Source organism: Phocoena phocoena, chromosome 14, assembly GCF_963924675.1.
Source record: "Phocoena phocoena chromosome 14, mPhoPho1.1, whole genome shotgun sequence".
Lineage (NCBI taxonomy): Eukaryota > Metazoa > Chordata > Mammalia > Artiodactyla > Phocoenidae > Phocoena > Phocoena phocoena.
The window spans coordinates 44,195,040-44,215,562 of NC_089232.1; the positions used below are offsets into that span (position 1 = coordinate 44,195,040).

At 36.8% G+C, this 20,523-nt stretch overlaps 1 protein-coding gene across 4 annotated transcripts in view; it reads left to right on the forward strand.

The window, feature by feature from the left end:
- The window catches only part of CCDC88A (coiled-coil domain containing 88A), a 125,264-nt gene that overhangs the window by 57,840 nt on the left and 46,901 nt on the right, over positions 1 to 20,523 (forward strand). For all 4 annotated transcript variants that reach the window (XM_065891695.1, XM_065891697.1, XM_065891696.1 and 1 more), the window contains exons 9-13: positions 11,403 to 11,484; positions 14,324 to 14,482; positions 15,963 to 16,109; positions 16,917 to 17,061; positions 19,842 to 20,026. In XM_065891695.1, the coding sequence (XP_065747767.1) occupies positions 11,403 to 11,484; positions 14,324 to 14,482; positions 15,963 to 16,109; positions 16,917 to 17,061; positions 19,842 to 20,026 (718 nt within the window). The remainder of the gene's footprint in view (positions 1 to 11,402; positions 11,485 to 14,323; positions 14,483 to 15,962; positions 16,110 to 16,916; positions 17,062 to 19,841; positions 20,027 to 20,523) is intronic.

The following is a 20,523-nucleotide window of genomic DNA, read 5'->3' on the forward strand; positions in this document are numbered from 1 at the left end:
AATACCTGTTATTATACACCTTTTTGATTATAGCCATCCTAGTGGGTGTGGAGTGATACCTCATTGTGGTTTGACTTCCAGTTCCCTGATGACTAATAATGTCGAGTATCTTTTCTTAATAAATTTATTTATTTATTTTTGGCTACATTGGATCTTTGTTGCTGACCACAGGCTTTCTCTAGTTGCAGTGAGCGGGGGCTACTCTTTGTTACAGTGTGGGGTCTTCTCATTGCGGTGGCTTCTTTTGTTGCGGAGCATGGGCTCCAGGCGCGCAGACTTCAGTAGTTGTGGCATGTGGGCTCAGTAGTTGTGGATCGCGGGCTCTAGAGCACAAGCTCAGTAGTTGTGACGCACGGGCTTAGTTGCTCTGCGGCATATCGGTTCTTCCTGGGCCAGGGCTCGAACCCTTGTCCCCTGCATTGGCAGGTGGATTCTTTTTTTTTTTTTTGCGGCACGCGGGCCTCTCGCTGCTGTGGCCTCTCCCGTTGCGGAGCACAGGCTCCGGACGCGCAGGCTCAGCAGCCATGGCTAAGGGTCCCAGCCACTCCGCGGCATGTGGGATCTTCCTGGACCGGGGCACGAACCCACATACCCTGCATGAGCAGACGGACTCTCAACCACTGCGCCACCAGGGAAGCTCAGCAGGTGGATTCTTAACCCCTGCGCCACCAGGGAAGTCCTGTTGAGTGTCTTTTCATGTGCTTATTTGCCACTTGTATATCTTCTTTGGAAAAATGTTTATTCTGATCCTTTGTCCATTTTTAAATTGAGTTCCTAGGTAAACTTTAAAAAGAAAGTAAAATTGAAAGCATTGAAATTTTTTTTTAATAGTTTGAGGGTTTTTAAAAAATTTTTATTTATTTTATTTATTTATTTTTGGCTGTGTTGGGTCTTCCTTGCTGTGTGTGGGCTTTCTCTAGTTGGGGCGAGCGAGGGCTACTCTTCGTTGTGGTGCACGGGCTACTCATCGTGGTGGCTTTTCTTGTTGTGGAGCAAGGGCTCTAGGCACATGGGCTTCAGTTGTGGCACATGAGCTCAGTAGTTGTGGCTCACTGGCTCTAGAGCAGAGGCTCAGTAGTTGTGACGCAAGGGCTTAATTGCTCCGCGGCATCTGGGATCTTCCTGGACCAGGGATCGAACTCATATCCCCTACATTGGCAGGTGGATTCTCAACCACTGTGCCACCAGGGAAGCCCAAAGGATTGGAATATTCCTCAAAAAGTTAACTATAGAATTTTTATATGACCCAGCAATTCCACACCTAGGTATATCCCACTACAATTGAAAACGGACACTCAAACAGATACTGGTATGCCAATGTTCATTGTAGCATTACTCCCAGTAGACAAAAGGTAGAAACAATCCAAATGGCCATGAACAGATGGATAGACAAAATGTGCTTTAGGCACAATGGAATATTATTCAGCCATAAAAGATGAAATTTTGTTAGCTGCTACAACATGGATGAGCCATAGAAACAACTTGCTAAGTGAGATAAGCCAGGTACAAAGGACAAATATTGAATAATTCCACTTAAATGAAATATCTTTAATAGGCATATTGAGAGAGACAGAAAGTAGATTAGAGAGTTACTGCTTAATGAGTATAGAATTTCGCTTTGGGGTGATGAAAAAGTTTTGGGGATACATAGTCGTGATAGTTTAACAACACTGTAAATGTAACTAATGCTGCTGAACTGTACACTTAAAATTGCAATATTATGTTATATATATGTTACCACAATAAAAAATTTGTTTTTAATTTTTAAAAAAGCATTTAACAACCTGTAAAGAAATATTTGTAAGAAATATCTTATAAAGCACAAAATGTAATAGCTTTTCATCAGAAGAAATTTTAATGGTACAGTCATAAGAAAATAAAATTAGCCTTTCCTAGTATTCAGATAAATTCAAATTAGAACAATAACATGGCATTTTTCAGTTGTTAAATTGTTTCACATATAGGCTCTTTTATCCTCTGCTAGTTGCATTTTAAATTTGTAATGAACTTTCTGCAGGGCAGTTTGACAGTATATACCAAGGACCTTTAAACATGTAATGTACTTTTAGAAATCTGTCCTGGGGACTTCCCTGGTGGCGCAGTGGATAAGAATCCACCTGCCAGGGCTTCCCTAGTGGCGCAGGGGTTGAGAGTCCGCTTGCCAATGCAGGGGACACAGGTTCGTGCCCCGGTCCGGGAAGATCCCACATGCTGTGGAACGGCTGCGCCTGTGAGCCATGGCCACTGAGCCTGCGCGTCCGGAGCCTGTGCTCCACAACGGGAGAGGCCACAACAGTGAGAGGCCCGCGTACCGCAAAAAAAAAGAATCCACCTGCCAATGCAGGGGACACGGGTTTGACCCCTGGTCTGGGAAGATCCCACATGCCGCAGAGCACCTAAGCCCCTGTGCCACAACTACTGAGCCTGCGCTCTAGAAACCACGTTCCACAACTACTGAAGCCTGCGCGCCTAGAGCCCGTGCTCCACAGCAAGAGAAGCCACCGCAAGGAGAAACCCGCGCACTGCAACGAAGAGTAGCCCCCGCTCGCCACAACTAGAGAAAGCCCTCATGCAGCAACGAAGACTGAGCAGCCAAAAATAAATTAAAAATTAAATCTTTAAAAAAACAAAACAAATCTGTCCTGAAATATACAGGGCTTTATGTGTAATGATTTTATTTGCCAAAACATTGTTCATTACAGTGAAAATTGGGATCCACTTAAATAAATAAATTATGGTTCCTCTCTTAATGGGAATATTTCTCCATTCAAAATTAGGGTTTTTTAAAAAATGTAAGCAGATGCATGTATCTTTTCGAATTAGTGTTTTGTTGCTTTTTTTTCCAGATATATACCCAGGAGTGGAATTGCTGGGTCATATGGTAGTTCTATTTTTAGTTTTTTGAGAAACCCCCATAGTGTTCTCCACAGTGGCTGCACCAATTTACATTCCCACGGGTACCCTTTTCTCCACATCCTTGGCAACATTTGTTGTTTGTGTTCGTTTTGATGGTAGCTGTTCTGACAGGTGTAAGGCGGTATTTCATTGTGGTTTTATTTGCATTTCCCTGATTATTAGTGATGTTGAGCATCCTTTATTGTGTCTGTTGGCCATCTGCATATCCTCTTTGGAAAAATGTCTATTCAGGTCTTCTGCCCATTTTTTAATTGGGGTGTTTGCTTTTTTGATGTTGAGTTGTATGAACTGTTTATATGTTTTGGATATTAACCCCTTATCAGTCATATCATTTACAAAATTTTCTCCATTCATTCAATGAAGTTGTCTTTTTTGGTTTTTTTGTTTAGTTTTGTTTTTTAATTAATTAATTTATTTATTTATTAATAAACAGGCTTTCTCTAGTTGTGGCAAGCGGGAGCTACTCCTCGTTGTGGTACGGTAGCTTCTCTTGTTGCAGAGCACGGGATGTAGGCATGTGGGCTTCAGAAGTTGCGGCTCGTGGGCTCTAGAACCCAGGCTCAGTAGTTGTGGCGCACGGGCTTAGTTGCTCCGCGGCAAGTGGGATCTTTCTGGACCAGGGCTCAAACCCGTGTACCCTGCATTGGCAGGCAGATTCCTAGCCACTTTGCCACAAGGGAGGTCCCTGTCTTTTTGTTTTTGCTGTGCAAAAAGGTTTTAAGTTTAATTAGGTCCCATTTTTTAATTTTTGCTGTTATTTCAAAGAATGTTCTGCCTATGTTTTCTTCTAGGAGTTTTATGGTTTCTGGTTTTGCATTTAGGTCTTAATCCACTTTGAGTTTATTTTTGTGTATGGTGTTAGAAAATGTTCTAATTTCATTATTTTACATGTAGCTCTCCAGTTTTCCCAGCATAACTTACTAAAGAGACTGTCTTTCTCCATTGTATATTCTTGCCTCCTTTGTTGTAGATTAATTAACCATAAATGCGTGGGTTTATTTCTGGGCTTCCTATTCTGTTCCATTGATCTATTGTCTGTTTTTGTGCCAGTGTCATACTGTTTTAATTACGGGAGCTTTGTAGTGTAGCCTGAAGTGAGGACACGTGATTCCTCCATCTCTGTTCTTCTTTCTCACGACTCTTTTGGCTATTTGGGTCTTTTTGTGTTTCCATACAATTTTTAAGATTATTTAATCTAGTTCTGCGAAAAATGCCATTGGTATTTTGATAGGGTTTGCATTGAATCTGTAGATTGCCTTGGTTAGTATGGCCATTTTAACAGTATGAATTCTTCCAGTCCGAGAACACAGTGTATCTTTCCTTCTGTTTGTGTTGTTCAGTTTCTTTCATCAGTGTCTTATACTTTTCTGAGTACGGGTCCTTTACCTCCTTTGGTAGGTTTATTCCTAGATATCTTATTCTTTTTGATGTGATGGTAAATGGGATTGTTTCCTTAATTTCTCTTTCAAATAGTTTAATGTTAGTGTGTAGAAATTCAACAGGTTTCTGTATATTAATTTAGTATCCTGCAACTTTACTGAATTCGTTGGTGAGCTCTAGTAGTTTCTGGTTACATCTTTAGGATTTCCTATCTGTGTTGCCGAACTTAGGTTCAGCTGCTCACTGTTTGAAGGCCAGTACTTGAGAGAAAAGTATTGGTTGGAAAAGAAAGGTTGCTTTATTCAGGAGGTGAGCAACCTGGGGAGAAGGTAGACTTGTGTCCAAAAACCAACTCTGAAGATTCTGCTTGACCATGAAAGTTTTTAAAAGGAGAATAATTTTGGAGGTGATCAGAGTCTTGTTATCTTCTCCTGTGTGCACACTTTCTTCTGATTGGTTGGTGGTGAGGTAACAGGGTGGTATTCCAAGAATCTTCTGCTCAGCCTGAAGTGACCATCCTCCACCTGGGTGGGGGCCTTAGTTCCTGTAGAAGAACTCAAAGGTATTGTTATGTATATTCCTTGAGGAGGCATCAGGACCCTGCTTTATTGCTGCACAGCTGTTTCTTGACTATTCCTCCTTTGTTTCTACATTCCCTTCCTTCCCTGATTAGCAACTGTTTGAATCTGCCCTTTGGAACTCAGGGAATGTCAGGAGGCTGAATGAAGCCTATTTCCTACAAACAAGAAACAAGGGACACGAAAAGGACTTGCACCTGGGAGGGTCCCACAGGGTCCTGCTCACTTTCATCCATAGTGTCATGTCATCTCCCAATAGTGAGGGTTTTCATTCTTCCTTGCCAATTTGGATTCCTTTTATTTCTTTTTCTTATCTGCTGTGGCTAGGACTTCAATACTATGTTGAATAAAAGTGGTGAGAGTGGACATCCTTGTCTTACTATTGATCTTCATGGAAATGCTTTCAGCTTATCACCATTGAGTATGATTTTAGCTGTGGGTTTGTCATATATAGCCTTTATTATATTGCGGTATGGTCCCTCTATGCCCACTTTCTGCAGAGTTTTTATTCAAAATGGGTGTTGAGTTTCGTCAAAAGCTTTTTCTGCATCTATCAAGATGATCATAGGGTTTTTCTTCTTCAGTTTGTTAATGTAGTGTTCAAAAAGATACATGCACCCCGGTGTTCATAGTAGCATTATTTACACTTGCCAAGACATGGTAGCAACCTAAGTGTCCATCAACAGATGAATGGATTAAGAATATGTGGTATAAACACAAGAGAAAGAAAAGACCTACAATAACAAACCCTAAACAATTAAGAAAATGGGAATAGGAACATACATATCGATAATTACCTTAAATGTAAATGGATTAAATGCTCCAACCAAAAGACATAGACTGGCTGAATGGATACAAAAACAAGACCCGTATATATGCTGTCTACAAGAGACCCACTTCAGACCTAGGGACACATACAGACTGAAAGTGAGGGGATGGAAAAAGATATTCCATGCAAATGGAAATCAAAAGAAAGCTGCAGTAGCAATTCTCATATCAGACAAAATAGACTTTAAAACAAAGACTGTTACAAGAGAAAAAGAAGGACACTACATAATGATCAAGGGATCGATCTAAGAAGAAGATATAACAATTGTAAATATTTATGCACCCAACATAGGAGCACCTCAGTACATAAGGCAAATACTAACGGCCATAAAAAGGAAAATCGACAGTAACACAATAATAGTAGGGACTTTAACACCCCACTTTCACCAATGGGCAGATCATCCAAAATAAAAATAAATAAGGAAACACAAGCTTTAAATGATACATTAAAGAAGATGGACTTAATTGATATTTACAGGACATTCCATCCGAAAACAACAGAATACACTTTCTTCTCAAGTGCTCATGGAACATCCTCCAGGATAGATCATGTCTTGGGTCACAAATCAAGCCTTGGTAAATTTAAGAAAATTGAAATCGTATCAGGTATCTTGTCTGACTACAGTGCTATGAGACTAGATATCAATTACAGGAAAAAGTCTGTAAAAAAAACAAACACATGGAAGCTAAACAATACACTACTTAATAACGAAGTGATCACTGAAGAAATCAAAGAGGAAATAAAAAAATACCTAGAAACAAATGATGATGAAAACACGAAGACACAAAACCTATGGGATGCAGTAAAAGCAGTTCTAAGAGGGAAGTTCATAGCAATACAGTCCTACCTTAAGACACAAGAAACATCTCAAATAAACAACCTAACCTTACACCTAAAGCAATTAGAGAAAGAAGAAAAAAAAAAACCCAAAGTTAGAAGGAAAGAAATCATAAAGATTAGATCCAAAATAAATGAAAAAGAAATGAAGGAAACGATAGCAAAGATCAATAAAACTAAAAGTTGGTTCTTTGAGAAGATAAACAAAATTGATAAACCATTAGCCAGACTCATAAAGAAAAAAAGGGAGAAGACTCAAATCAAGAGAATTAGAAATGAAAAAGAAGTAACAACTGACACTGCAGAAATACAAAGGATCATGAGAGATAACTGCAAGCAACTATATGCCAATAAAATGGACAACCTGGAAGAAATGGACAAATTCTTAGAAATGCACAAACTTCCAAGACTGAACCAGGAAGAAATAGAAAATATGAACAGACCAATCACAAGCACTGAAATTGAAACTGTGGTTAAAAATCTTCCAACAAACAAAAGCCCAGCACCAGAGGGCTTCACAGGCATACTCTATCAAACATTTAGAGAAGAGCTAACACCTATCCTTCTCAAACTCTTCCAAAATATAGCAGAGGGAGGAACACTCCCAAACTCATTCTACAAGGCCACCATCACCCTGATACCAAAACCAGACAAAGATGTCACAAAGAAAGAAAATTACAGGTCAATATCACTGATGAACATAGATGCAAAAATCCTCAACAAAATACTAGCAAAAATCCAACAGCACATTAAAAGAATCATACACCATGATCAAGTGGGGTTTACCCCAGGAATGCAAAGATTCTTCAATATACGCAAATCAATCAATGTGATACACCATATTAACAAACTGAAGAAGAAAAACCATATGATCATCTCAATAGATGCAGAAAAAGCTTTCAACAAAATTCAACACCCATTTATGATAAAAACCCTCCAGAAAGTAGACATAGAGGGAACTTACCTGAACATAATAAAGGACATATGTGACAAACCCACAGCCAACATCGTTCTCAATGGTGAAAAACTGAAACCATTTCCACTAAGATTAGGAGCAAGACACGGTTGCCCACTCTCACCACTCTTATTCAACATAGATTGGGAAGTTTTAGCCACAGCAGTTAGAGAAGAAAAAGAAATAAAAGGAATACAAATCGGAAAAGAAGAAGTAAGGCTGTCACTGTTTGCAGATGACATGATACTACACATAGAGAATCCTAAAGGTGCTAACAGAAAAGTACTAGAGTTCATCAATGAATTTGGTAAAGTAGAAGGATACAAAATTAATGCACAGAAATCTCTTGCATTCCTATACACTAATGATGAAAAATCTGAAAATGCAATTAAGAAAACACTCCCTTTTACCCTTGGAACAAAAAGAATAAAATATCTAGGAATAAACCTACCTACGGAGACAAAAGACATGTATGCAGAAAACTATAAGACACTGATGAAAGAAATTAAAGATTATACAGAGGGACAGATATACCATGTTCGTGGATTGGAAGAATCAACATTGTGAAAATGACTATACTACCCAAAGCAATCTACAGATTCAGTGCAATCCCTATCAAACTACCAATGGCATTTTTCACAGAACTAGAACAAAAAATTTCACAGTTTGTATGGAAACACAAAAGACCCCGAATAGCCAAAGCAATCTTGAGAAAGAAAAGCAGAGCTGGAGGAATCAGTCTCCCAGACTTCAGAGTATACTACAATGCTGCAGTAATCAAGACAGTATGGTACTGGCACAAAAACAGAAATATAGGTCAATGGGACAGGATAGAAATCCCAGAGATAAACCCACGCATATATGGTCACCTTATCTTTCATAAAGGAGGCAAGAATATACAGTGGAGAAAAGACAGCCTCTTCAATAAGTGGTGCTGGGAAAACTGGACAGCTACATGTAAAAGAATGTAATTAGAACACTCCCTAACACCATACACAAAAATAAACTCAAAATGGATTAAAGACCTAAATGTAAGGCCAGACACTATCAAACTCTTAGAGGAAAGCATAGGAGAACATTCTATGACATAAATCACAGCAAGATCCTTTCTGACCCACCTCCTAGAGAAATGGAAATAAAAACAAAAATAAACTAATGACCTAATGAAACTCAAAAGCTTTTGCACAGCAAAGGAAACCATAAACAAGACGAAAAGACAAACCTCACAATGGGAGAAAATATTTACAAATGAAGCAACTGACAGAGGATTAATCTCCAAAATTTACAAGCAGTTTATGCAGCTCAATATCACAAAAACAAACAACCCAGTCCACAAATGGGCAGAAGGCCTAAATAGACATTTCTCCAAAGAAGATGTACAGATTGTCAACAAACACGTGAAAGAATGCTGAACATCATTAATCATTAGAGAAATGCAAATCAAAGCCACAATGAGATGTCATCTCACACCGGTCAGAATGGCCATCCTCAAAAAATCTACAAACAATATATGCTGGAGAGGGTGTGGAGAAAAGGGAACCCTCTTGCACTGTTGGTGGGAATGTAAATTGATACAGCCACTGTGGAGAACAGTATGGAAGTTCCTTAAAAAACTAAAAATAGAACTACCATATGACCCAGCAATCCCACTACTGGGCATATACCCTGAGAAAACCGTAATTCAAAAAGAAGATTCATGTACCACAATGTTCATTGTAGCTCTGTTTATAATAGCCAGGACATGGAAGCAACCTAAGTGTCCATCAACAGATGAATGGATAAAGAAGATGTGGCACATATATACAATGGAATATTTCTCAGCCATATAAAGAAACGAAATTGAGTCATTTGTAGTGAGGTGGATGGACCTAGAGTCTGTCATACAGAGTGAAGTAAGTCAGAAAGAGAAAAACAAATACTGTATGCTAATACATATATATGGAATCTACAAAACAAAAAAAAAAGTGGTCATGAACCTAGGGGCAAGACTGGAATAAAGACACATACCTACTAGAGAATGGACTTGAGGATATGGGGGGGGGAGGGTAAGCTGGGACAAAGTGAGAGAGTGGCATGAACATATATACACTACCAAATGTAAAATAGATAGCTAGTGGGAAGCAGCTGCATAGCTCAGGGAGATTAGCTCAGTGCTTTGTGAGCACCTAGAGGGGTGGGATAGGGAGGGTGGGAGGGAGGGAGACACAAGAGGGAGGAGATCTGGGGATATATGTATATGTATAACTGATTCACTTTGTTATAAAGCAGAAACTAACACCACTGTAAAGCAGTTATACTCCAATAAAGATGTTTAAAAAAAGAACATGTGGTATGTATACATAGAATGGAGTGCTACGCAGCCATAAAAAATGAAATGTTGCCATTTAAAACAACATGGATGGACTTGGAGGGTATTATGCTAAGTGAAATAAGTCAGACAGAGAAAGACAAATACTGTGTGATGTCACTTATATGTGGAATCTAAAAAATAAAACAAACTAATGAATGTAACAAGAAAGAAACAGACTCATAGATATAGGGAACAAACCAGTGGTTACCAATTGGTAGAGAGGGAAGCGGGAGGGGCAGTATAAGAGTAGGGGATTAAGAGGTACAACTTATGTATAAAGTAAGCTACAGGATATATTGTGTACAGCACAGGGAATATAGCCAATATTTTATGGAGTATAACTTTTAAAAATTTTGAATCACTGTAGTGTATATCCATAACTTACATAACATTGTATGTCAAGTATACTTCAATAAAAAATTTTTCTGGTGAAAAAAAATTTTAAACCTAAGCAGGTATAAGATGTTAGAAACAGATTGTTTTACATAATGAACATTTACTTTTTATTATTTAAGAACAGAAGATGGACAAGTAGAGATAGTGAGTGGAGACTTAACTTTGAGAAGCTTGGCTCTGGAGGGGAGATAGAAAATGGGAGTTAGAAGTAAAGCAATTTAAAAAGAAAAAAGTGTGTAGTAGGAGAAATACAAAGATGTCTGGACTACAGGGAAGAAACCAATAGAGATAAAGATTTTAGCAGGGGGATTTTTGCAGAAACTAACTCCTGTAGCTGTAATACGTTTCCGGTCAAAAATGTATTAGGTATCTGTGGCAGTGTATCATTTTCTTTAGGTCGTTGTAAATGTTGAAAATAGTTTGGGGCTTCCCTGGTGGCGCAGTGGTTAAGAATCTGCCTGCCAATTCAGGGGACACGGGTTCCAGCCCTGGTGCAGGAAGATCCCACATGCCACGGAGCAACTAAGCCCGCAAGCCACAACTACTGAGCCTGCGCTCTAGAGCCCCCCGAGCCACAACTACTGAAACCTGCGCGCGTAGAGCCTGTGCTCCGTAACAAGAGAAGCCACAGCAATGAGAAGCCCACACACCACAACAAAGAGAACCCCCGCTTGCCACAGCTAGAGAAAGCCCGCGCGCAGCAACTAAGACCCAACACAGCCAAAAATAAATAAATAAATTTATTAAAAAAAATAGTTTGGAGACTGTTAGAAGTCTCAGACCCAGATAATATTGCCTTTCATAAAAACTCTTCCAGCTTATTTGTCTTTGACTAGGCAGAGAGGGAGAAAGAGCTAAAGGAGAGTGAGAATTGGGGGATGGCAGAACAGATGAAGAGAGAGAAGCTACCTTATGAACTATGAGGACATTAGTCACTGAGGTTCTTAGCCTTTGGAGAACTTTAAGGGAGAGTATCATGACATCCAGTCATATAAATTCCTAATACCAATTTCTTTATCTTTTCCCCTAGGTTGGGGTTATGGCCAGTACTATGTTAAACTAGATGTTTAGTAATGATAATAAATTTGTATTGATACAGATGATGATCATAGTTTTCAAAGCATTAAGTTTATTATTCAATAAATATTTTTTGCATTTAAGGGAGGAAAAGACTGAACAGTTGTTGGACTGTAAACAAGAACTTGAGCAAATGGAAATAGAACTAAAAAGGCTGCAACAAGAGGTTTGTACCTGGAACTTTTATTATATAGGATCAATTGGAAATTGATTTTTCTCCTTATAATATATAACATTTGCCTTACTGCTTCCTGAGGTTTCATGAGATCCAATGACTTTTTCAGTGTTTCTCTCTTCAAAAATGCCACAACCAAAACTAGGAATCAAAACTAGAAAGGTCTTTGGAGTTTTCTTTTTTCTCTATTAGTTCTATTCAAACTTTGCTAAGATTCCAGGAGACTCTTAGGACTGGCCCAGTTCCAGGTTTCTCTTTTTTATGTATTGGCTTCTGTGGGCTTGGAAGCTGGAACACCTCTAGGTCTCTGCTGTCTGATGGTGCTTTATGTTAACCTTATATATGACAGAATGCTTTTTAATTTTTCACTGTTTCTACTAAATAAGATCCAAACTTTTACTTTTTTAAATACTATTTTTATTTTTCTAATGCTTTGTGTTTTTTCATCTTGAACCAAGACTGTTTAAGAATTTGCTTCTTTTAATTACTCTGTAATGTTTCGTTTTCATTTAGAGGTAGTACAAGAGGTCTTCTTTAACCCATAAATTGTAAGGATTGGGGTAAGGCTGGATAATTATTTCTTCTCCTTACTTCACCTAACCTGCCATTTTAAATTCAGGGAACATTTCACTTGTGGAATCATAAACTGGGAACTTTCTAGATGAATGAATCTAGGGATCATAATTTTTAGTTTTAGGTTTGCTGTTGCTGCTATTCCACTTCTTGGTAGCAGGGTTTTTTTGTATTTGTGTTCCATCTAAAATTGTGGTTCTCAATCTTTTTGGTCTCAAGACCCTTCTTTACTCTTAAAGATTAATGAGGGTTATTTAATGTGTGTTCTCTTTACTGGAATTTACTATATTTGAAATCAAAACTAAGAATTTTAAAAGTATTTATTAATTCATTTAAAAATAATACTCGGGGCGGGGAGGGAAAAAAAAAATACTCAATCGACTCTATGTTAACATAAAAATTATATAGTAATTAACCACTCTTTTCCAAAACAAAAAAAAAATTAGAAAAATAGTAGTCTTTTATATTTTTTGCAAATCTTTTTTAAATGCCTGGATTAATTGAAGACTACCAGATTCTCATATCTATTGAATATTTCTGCATTCAATCTGTTAAGATATCACATTCCATGTATGTAGCCTCTGGAAAACTCCACTGTCCCTTCATGAGAGAATGAGAGTGAAAACAGCAAGTACTGTCTTAGTATTATTATGAAAATAGTTTTGACCTCATGAATTCCCTGGAAGGGTTTCAGGGACCCACAGATTTCCCTGGATCGCACTTTGATTACTGCTACTCAAAGGATTACAAGAGGGCTTTAAAAAGGTTGAATTTTAATACTTATTTCAAATGGCATAAAGATATGCACTAATCATATGCAAGTAATCATTCATGTGAAAGTATTAAAAACTCAGCATGGGCTTCCCTGGTGGTGCAGTGGTTGAGAGTCCGCCTGCCGATGCAGAGGACACGGATTCGTGCCCCGGTCCGGGAAGATCCCACATGCTGTGGAGCGGCTAGACCCATGAGCCATGGCCGCTGAGCCTGTGCGTCCGGAGCCTGCGCTCCGCAGCGGGAGAGGCCTTAACAATGAGAGGCCTGCGTACCGGAAAAACAAACAAACAAACAACTCAGCAGGATTTTGGTAACATGTCTGGATAGAAACATTATTTCTCTAAAGTAACTAATGATCGACTTTTGTAAGAGTTTGCCTTTTCTGTGTTTTTACTATCTGGCATTTTAAAGTTAACTTTTCACCTTAAATTCATTGCAAATGGTTATGTTGAGGAGAGGTTTACTTACTTTAAAATATCCTGAATATTTTTTACATTCTTAATGGAGAACATTATATATAAAAGTTTTTATACAGTATATGCTTTTATTTTTGTATAGAAACATATTTTTTTAAATTTTATTATTTTTTTTAATATTCATTTATTTATTTAGCTGCACTGAGTATTAGTTGTGGCATGCAGGATCTTCATTGCCATGTGCAGGATCTTCATTGCTGCATTTGGGATCTTTAGTTGCAGCATGCGAACTCTTAGTTGCAGCATGTGGGATCTAGTTCTCTGACCAGGGATCAAACCCGCTCCCCTTGCATTGGGAGCATGGAGTCTTAGGCACTGGACCACCAGGGAAGTCCCTAGAAACATATATGTTTAAAATGTATATTCTTGGTTTAAAAAAAGGCTTTTTTATCTCCCCATTTAAAAAAAATAATTAAGGTGTAATTTATATACCATTGAATTTACACTTTTCGCAGTCCATCGCCTTAACTACTTGGCCTCCTCGTCCTACAAAGATCACACTTTTAAAGTATACAAGTCAAGGACTTCCCTGGTGGTGCAGTGGATGAGACTCTGCGCTCCCAATGCAGGGGGCCTGGGTTCAATCCCTGGTCAGGGAACTAGATCCCACACGCATGCCACAACTAACAGTTTGCATGCCACAGCTAAGGACCTCATGTGCCGCAACTAAGGAGCTGGCGAAATGCAACTAAGGAGCCCGCCTCCCACAGTGAAGACCTGGTGCAAATAAATAATTTTAAAATAATAATAATAAAGTACACAAGTCAGGGACTTCCCTGGTAGTCCAGTGGTTAAGACTCTGGGCTTCCAATGCAGGGGACATGGGTTTGATCCCTGGTCGGAGAGCTAAGATCCTACATGCCACAGGGCACGGCCAAAAAAAAAGTACACAAGTCATTGTTTTTTTGTGTGTTTTTTTGGTAAATTCTTCAAATAGTACAACCCAAGGATTATCAATTTGAAAATAGAAAATAATATTTTAAATATTAATATGTGTTTATATTTAGAACATGAATTTGCTTTCGGATGCTCGTTCTGCAAGAATGTATCGAGATGAATTAGATGCGCTTCGGGAGAAGGCTGTCAGAGTTGATAAGCTTGAAAGTGAAGTTAGCAGATACAAAGAGAGGCTACATGATATTGAATTTTATAAGGCAAGAGTTGAGGTATGTTACGTAATTTAAACCATTCACAGTTCTTTTCTTTAGAAGTATTATGATTTTTCAAAATGCATTTAAAATGCACTTTAATAAAAGTAAGGAACTCTGGAAACATTGAGCAAACTGTAAATAGCATCAGGTGTTTATTTTATGATAGATTAGCATATTATTTAGACTTGTAAAAAGGGATTTTTGGATGCTATTCATTTTATTGCATTCTTTGGGGCTCTTCTTTCATTCCTTCATTTAGTATTACATGTAGTGAACACTTTTGAAATCGCAATAAAGTATATATCTCTACTAATTTCTAACTTGTTCCTAGAAGTGAGTGCGAAACACATTTCTGATTGCTGCTTAATTCAGAATACTAAATTAGAATCAATGAAGGGGAAATCAATATCTGTCTCCCTCTCTCTCTCTCTCTGCCCCTCCCCCCACCTCTCTCTCTCTCTCTCTCTCTCTCTCTCTCTCTCTCTCTCTTCCCTCCCACCCCCATTTGTCTTCTCTTTTTATATATATGTATGAACAAAGTAGAAAAAACAATTTTTCTTAGTTAATGGTTGCAGTTCTGTGTTACATGATGTTGAGTTTGACAGCAAGAATTTGAAAATCCTTGCTTTTTGACATTCTTCTTTCCTTTCTCCGTGATTTCTTCATTGTCTGTAAACAGGAGATTTTGGTCAGTTTTAATATGGGGATAAGAAAGAAGGAGTATGCTAAATCAGGAAATGAAAACATTATAAGAGAAAGTTAGAACTTAGCCTGAATGTTACCAGAAAATAGACCCAATAGAGTGCAAAGATAAGGTGTATATTTGTTCTTTGTTAATTGTTTAAATAAGCGTATGCATGGCACTATTAAGGGATCCTCATGGATGCCACTGTTTTAATATACTTTCTCTTGACTTCAGCTTATAAACTGTAGGCTTAAACTTAGCAATATAGATTTGTGAACATGTCTTCAAAACATACGTAGGAGTTTAAAGATGTTTATATAAAATATTTATTGATAAAGCCTTGGTTTATGATTCTGTGAGTCTTAATTCAAGTCTTGGTATTTTACTCAAAAACCCCAAATTCTTCACTTTCAAGTAGAGAAAAACCTAAATCTATTTCAGTAAATAAATTAAGCCCTGATTCTATGGCAATTGGTGTCTTAAATATCTGGAAGACTACTTACACTGAGTTCCTTATCCTTGTGACTAAGGAATTTAAATATACCCTGACAATTTCATGTGAAATTAGAGTAGTATTATTCATCCTAATGTAAGTCCTGAGTATTTTGTTTATATAATAACTTAAATTCTGGGAAATAAAATGAAACCAACTATGTTTCTGTTATTCAGTAGCTTTACTCTTGCATAGAACTGTTGATAAAGACCGCTTAATGTCTTACTTTATAATAAAGAATTTTTATGTTTCAGAGCTTTAAAGATTAACATATTAATGTATTTGTGACAAATAAAGCCTACTTGAAACGTTTACAGGAATTAAAAGAAGACAATCAAGTTTTATTAGAAACAAAAACCATGTTGGAAGACCAATTAGAAGGAACTCGAGCTCGTTCTGATAAATTACATGAATTAGAAAAAGAAAATTTACAACTGAAGGCTAAACTGCATGATATGGAAATGGTACGTATTATAAGATAGATTTATTACATGGCCTGTAAGTAAAAATTCTAAGATTTATCTGATTTCCCTATAGTGACAAGGTTGCTTAGTGTCCTTAAGGCCTTAACAGAGAAGAGATAGCTAAATAAATTAGATGCTTCCAATTTTATATGAATTCAGAAGTAGTAGAAATTTCTGCTTTTGTTACAGAGGGGTATTATTTATTAATTTTGACTACTGCTTTTCAGAAAACCCTAATAAGCCGTTGTGCAAACACTCCTTTAGAATATAGAAATACAACTATTTGCTAAAATTTATCATTGGGTCAGAAATCATTTGTTATATCATTAAAACAATATAATGACTATGAAGAGGTGTTTTCAGTGTCCCCAAAGATCACTATAAAAAGATGTCAGAGGGCTTCCCTGGTGGCGCAATGGTGGAGAGTCCGCCTGCCAATGCAAGGGACACGGGTTCGTGCCCCGGTCCAGGAAGATCCCACATGCCGCAGAGCCGCTGGGCCCGTGAGCCATGGCCGCTGAGCCTGCGCATCCAGAGCCTGTGCTCCGCAATGGGAGAGGCCACAACAGTGAGAGGCCCACGTACCGAAAAAAAAAAAAAAGATGTCAGAGACCTGATCAGTTTAGTGACTGGCAGTAATAATTATAATTGATTACTAGCTTCAAATTGTGAAAATTTTAAGGAACTCACAATTTATCTCATTATACAGTTTCTGATAAATGAAAGTTATAAGTAATAAAATATTAGGTTGAAATTGTACTGTTTCTTAGCTTTCTTTTCTCTCCCTACTCCCTGCCAATTAAAAAGGAGCGTGATATGGATAGAAAAAAGATTGAAGAATTAATGGAAGAAAATATGACTTTGGAAATGGCACAGAAACAAAGTATGGACGAATCATTACATCTTGGCTGGGAGCTGGAACAAATATCCAGAACTAGTGAACTTTCTGAAGGTATTTCCAATACTCTTTTTTTATTTAAATGGATGAATGAATAAATGAAATTGTATTTATGCTTACATTTCTGGATATTTCATTGCTGTTCTTTATTTTCCCTGGTTGGAGATGTCGCAAAAGGCCACATATCTCTCTAGATAGAATTTCACAGAGTAATGTGTTAATTTCCATATGCCTGGGTCTGGTCCTTATCTTTGCATGTATTACAACTCAACTTTGAGTGCAGTAGCAGTTTCAATCAGTTGTTTAGGCACAATTTCATGTTCATATCACAATAAACTGGGATATCATTTTATTAATTTATTTTGAGAGATACAGCCATCTACTAAATAGAAAAGAAAAGTCATTAGCTGGTCACCATGTTCTTTGACTTTAGGCAAACCTAAATAGGAAATCAGAATGCAGTGGGAATATTCTTTGGTGAATATGTAGCCAGAATAAAGCAAGTTAAGGATCTTTATGGCTACTTTCATCAGTATGTTGGATTTGGGGATTATACCTACCATTTATACCCTGGAGGTAATGAAGACCCCAGATAAATTTTTAACTTTTGGCTCTATTTCCCTAGGCTCCACATTAACTTGTCCTCTTTATTAAAGCTGGGGCACACACATACAATGTAGCTTTTTGTGTTAAAGCTTTGAGTTTGCTAATACTGCTATACAATACTTTATTGAAATTATACCCAGGTCACATTTATTTGAATTAGACTCGTTCCCTAATTCCTTAGTTACCAAGTATTTAGATTATTATACCTGTTTTTCTTCCTTCAGCAGACATGTATTAAATATTATACCAGGCCCTGAGGATATAGTGGTGAGGTAGACATAAGGTCTGAAAGAGCTTATAACCTGGCGCTTAAAGAAGTTACTTCTACAGATGACTCATCATATTTATTACTACTAGGCTTTTCCTAATTTTACTCTTGAGAACCTAATTCCGGATTCTGGCACCCCATGTAAATTGACTTCATAGTAAGTGATTATGTTCAGCTGAGAATGCATTTGCTGGGATGTGTTACTTAAAATATTTGTGGAACTTTTTTACTGTATTCCATGTGAATTGAGTTACAAAGAAAACAATTCAGACTTAAATGTTTTCTACTACAACAGTTAAAATTACACTGTTACGAGTTTTCTCACCTGTTAAGTGGGGATAATAATAGTAAGCACTATCTTACAGGGTTGTTGTGAGGGTTGAATTTGTTAATGAAGCCCTTTAGAACTGTGCCTAGTAAATAGTAAGCATTTGAGTGTTTTTTATTATTATTATCATTATATCACAGTTGTTTTGCTGGGGTCATAGAACATAAAATTCATTTAGTGTGGCATAGTTTTTTTTTAACTATACAAGGGACTTTCTAGAAAATTTGCAAACTCTGGAAAAAGATAAAGAAGGAAATCAAAGTCACTAATAATTCTTGCCTTTTACATTTCACAAAATTTGCTTCTAGAATTTTCCTACACAGGGTTATTTTTTATATCATCAGATCAGTGTGTATATACAATTAAGGTTCCTTTTTTCATCTAAGAATATAACGTAGACAATCTTCCATGTTAAAAATGTGTCGTAAGTATCCTTTTAAAGTCTTTGTAGTCCGACTGGAAGCTTCCTCAAAGCATGTAGTATTGAAAGCTTTATTAAGGCATATGTTTTGTAGCCTGATCTTGTTTAATTGAAATGCATGACCTCAAATCATGCAATTAGAGTTGTACTTAAGAATACTGGGACAACTAAAGGAATTTATAAAAAGTCAATGACTACCTAGTATACTAGCTTTTAATAAGAGATTAACAATGTGCTGACTAGAACAAAAGCTTGAAATAAGAATTGAGGCTTTCTTTACTTAAAATCTAGGGGATATTTTACTCTACCTCATTTTTAAAAGAGTGTATGACTTGTGTGGCTACATGTTTGTGTGTGTGTGTTTCTTTGCTTTTTATAATGGAGGATTTCAAACGTACGCAAAAGTAGACAGACCCAGAAGTTCCCTCCTGTATTTCTGTTTATTTCCCTTCCTGAAGTCTAGGATTTCAAAATAAATTCTAAGTGTCTTATTTCATTTGTAAATCCTAATATTTTTATATCATCAAAATATTTAATGAGTCTGTTATAGGGTTATTAAAAATAATTATTTTTGGCTTACTGGAGAGCATCATTTACAGAAGTCGAAACTCAGTTTTCTTATTTTAAAAAATAGAATGCTGAAAGCTACTTAGAAAGATGATTTCTGTTGGCAGAATGGACTGCATGTTGCTGTTTATACGTAATTAGCCAGGATTCTTCATTTAGAGAAAGACTTTTTCAAAGTGACCAGTGTATAGTACTGTATTGCCTTTCTCCGAATCGGATTAGGATTTTTTCCCCCTCAAACTGTTTTCCTTTATCTTTGAAAGTGTGACGTAGGATATGCTTTATACTTCTTATTTGAGTCACACAGTGACTCTATTAGATACACAGGGTAATAACTATATTTTGTCAAAGTAACCTACGAGTCATTGAGGTTAAAGTTAATTTCTCATGGAACTGGAACTGAAAGTCTAGTCACTTCAGTCTAAATTTTGTACTTTTTTTTTTCACTAGAATGCTTATGGATGCATTAGAAATTCAATATTTACCTGTATTTTATATCTCTTTTCTTATTGTGTCTATCTTGCGTAACTTTATAAATTTTTTATAAAGTTAAGGACCGGGTGATTTAGTGTATTTACACTAAATATTTTAAATAGTGAGGAGTAAACATAGTTTTACCAGTGATGTATTTTTCAATATTATAGCACCACAGAAATCCTTGGGCCATGAGGTAAATGAATTGACATCAAGTAGGTTGTTGAAATTGGAGATGGAAAATCAGAGTTTGACAAAAACTGTAGAAGAGCTTCGGAGTACTATGGATTCTGCAGAAGGCACCACTTCCAAAATCCTGAAAATTGAAAAAGAAAATCAAAGACTAAGTAAGAAGGTAAATAAAAATTAATATTTAATGTAATGTAAAAAAGTATATGTAAAAGTATAAATAAATAGCACTGAGATAGAACATTTATTTTCCAACTTTTAGTGTACCCTCAATATTATTTTAACTTATTATATAAAATTTCAAACTTAAATAAATGTGAAGTGAATGAACTCATTCAGCTCTAGACTCATTCATTCAGCTTCAATAATTATTAACTTATAGCCAGTCTTACTTCTACCCTTGATACTCTCCTAACAGCCACTAGATGATTTTGAAGTAAATCCTAGATGTCGTACTATTTCACCAATAAATATCTCAGTATAAATCTCTAAAAAGTAAGGAATGTTTTTTGAAAAAGAACAGTGACATTATCACACTTAAAAAATCATAGTTTGGGGCCAGCATTTAAATTTTTCCAAATCTATTAAGATTTTTAAAAAATATTTTATTTGAATATGAATCCAAATAAGATCAGTACATTCAATCAGTTGATGTGTCCCTTA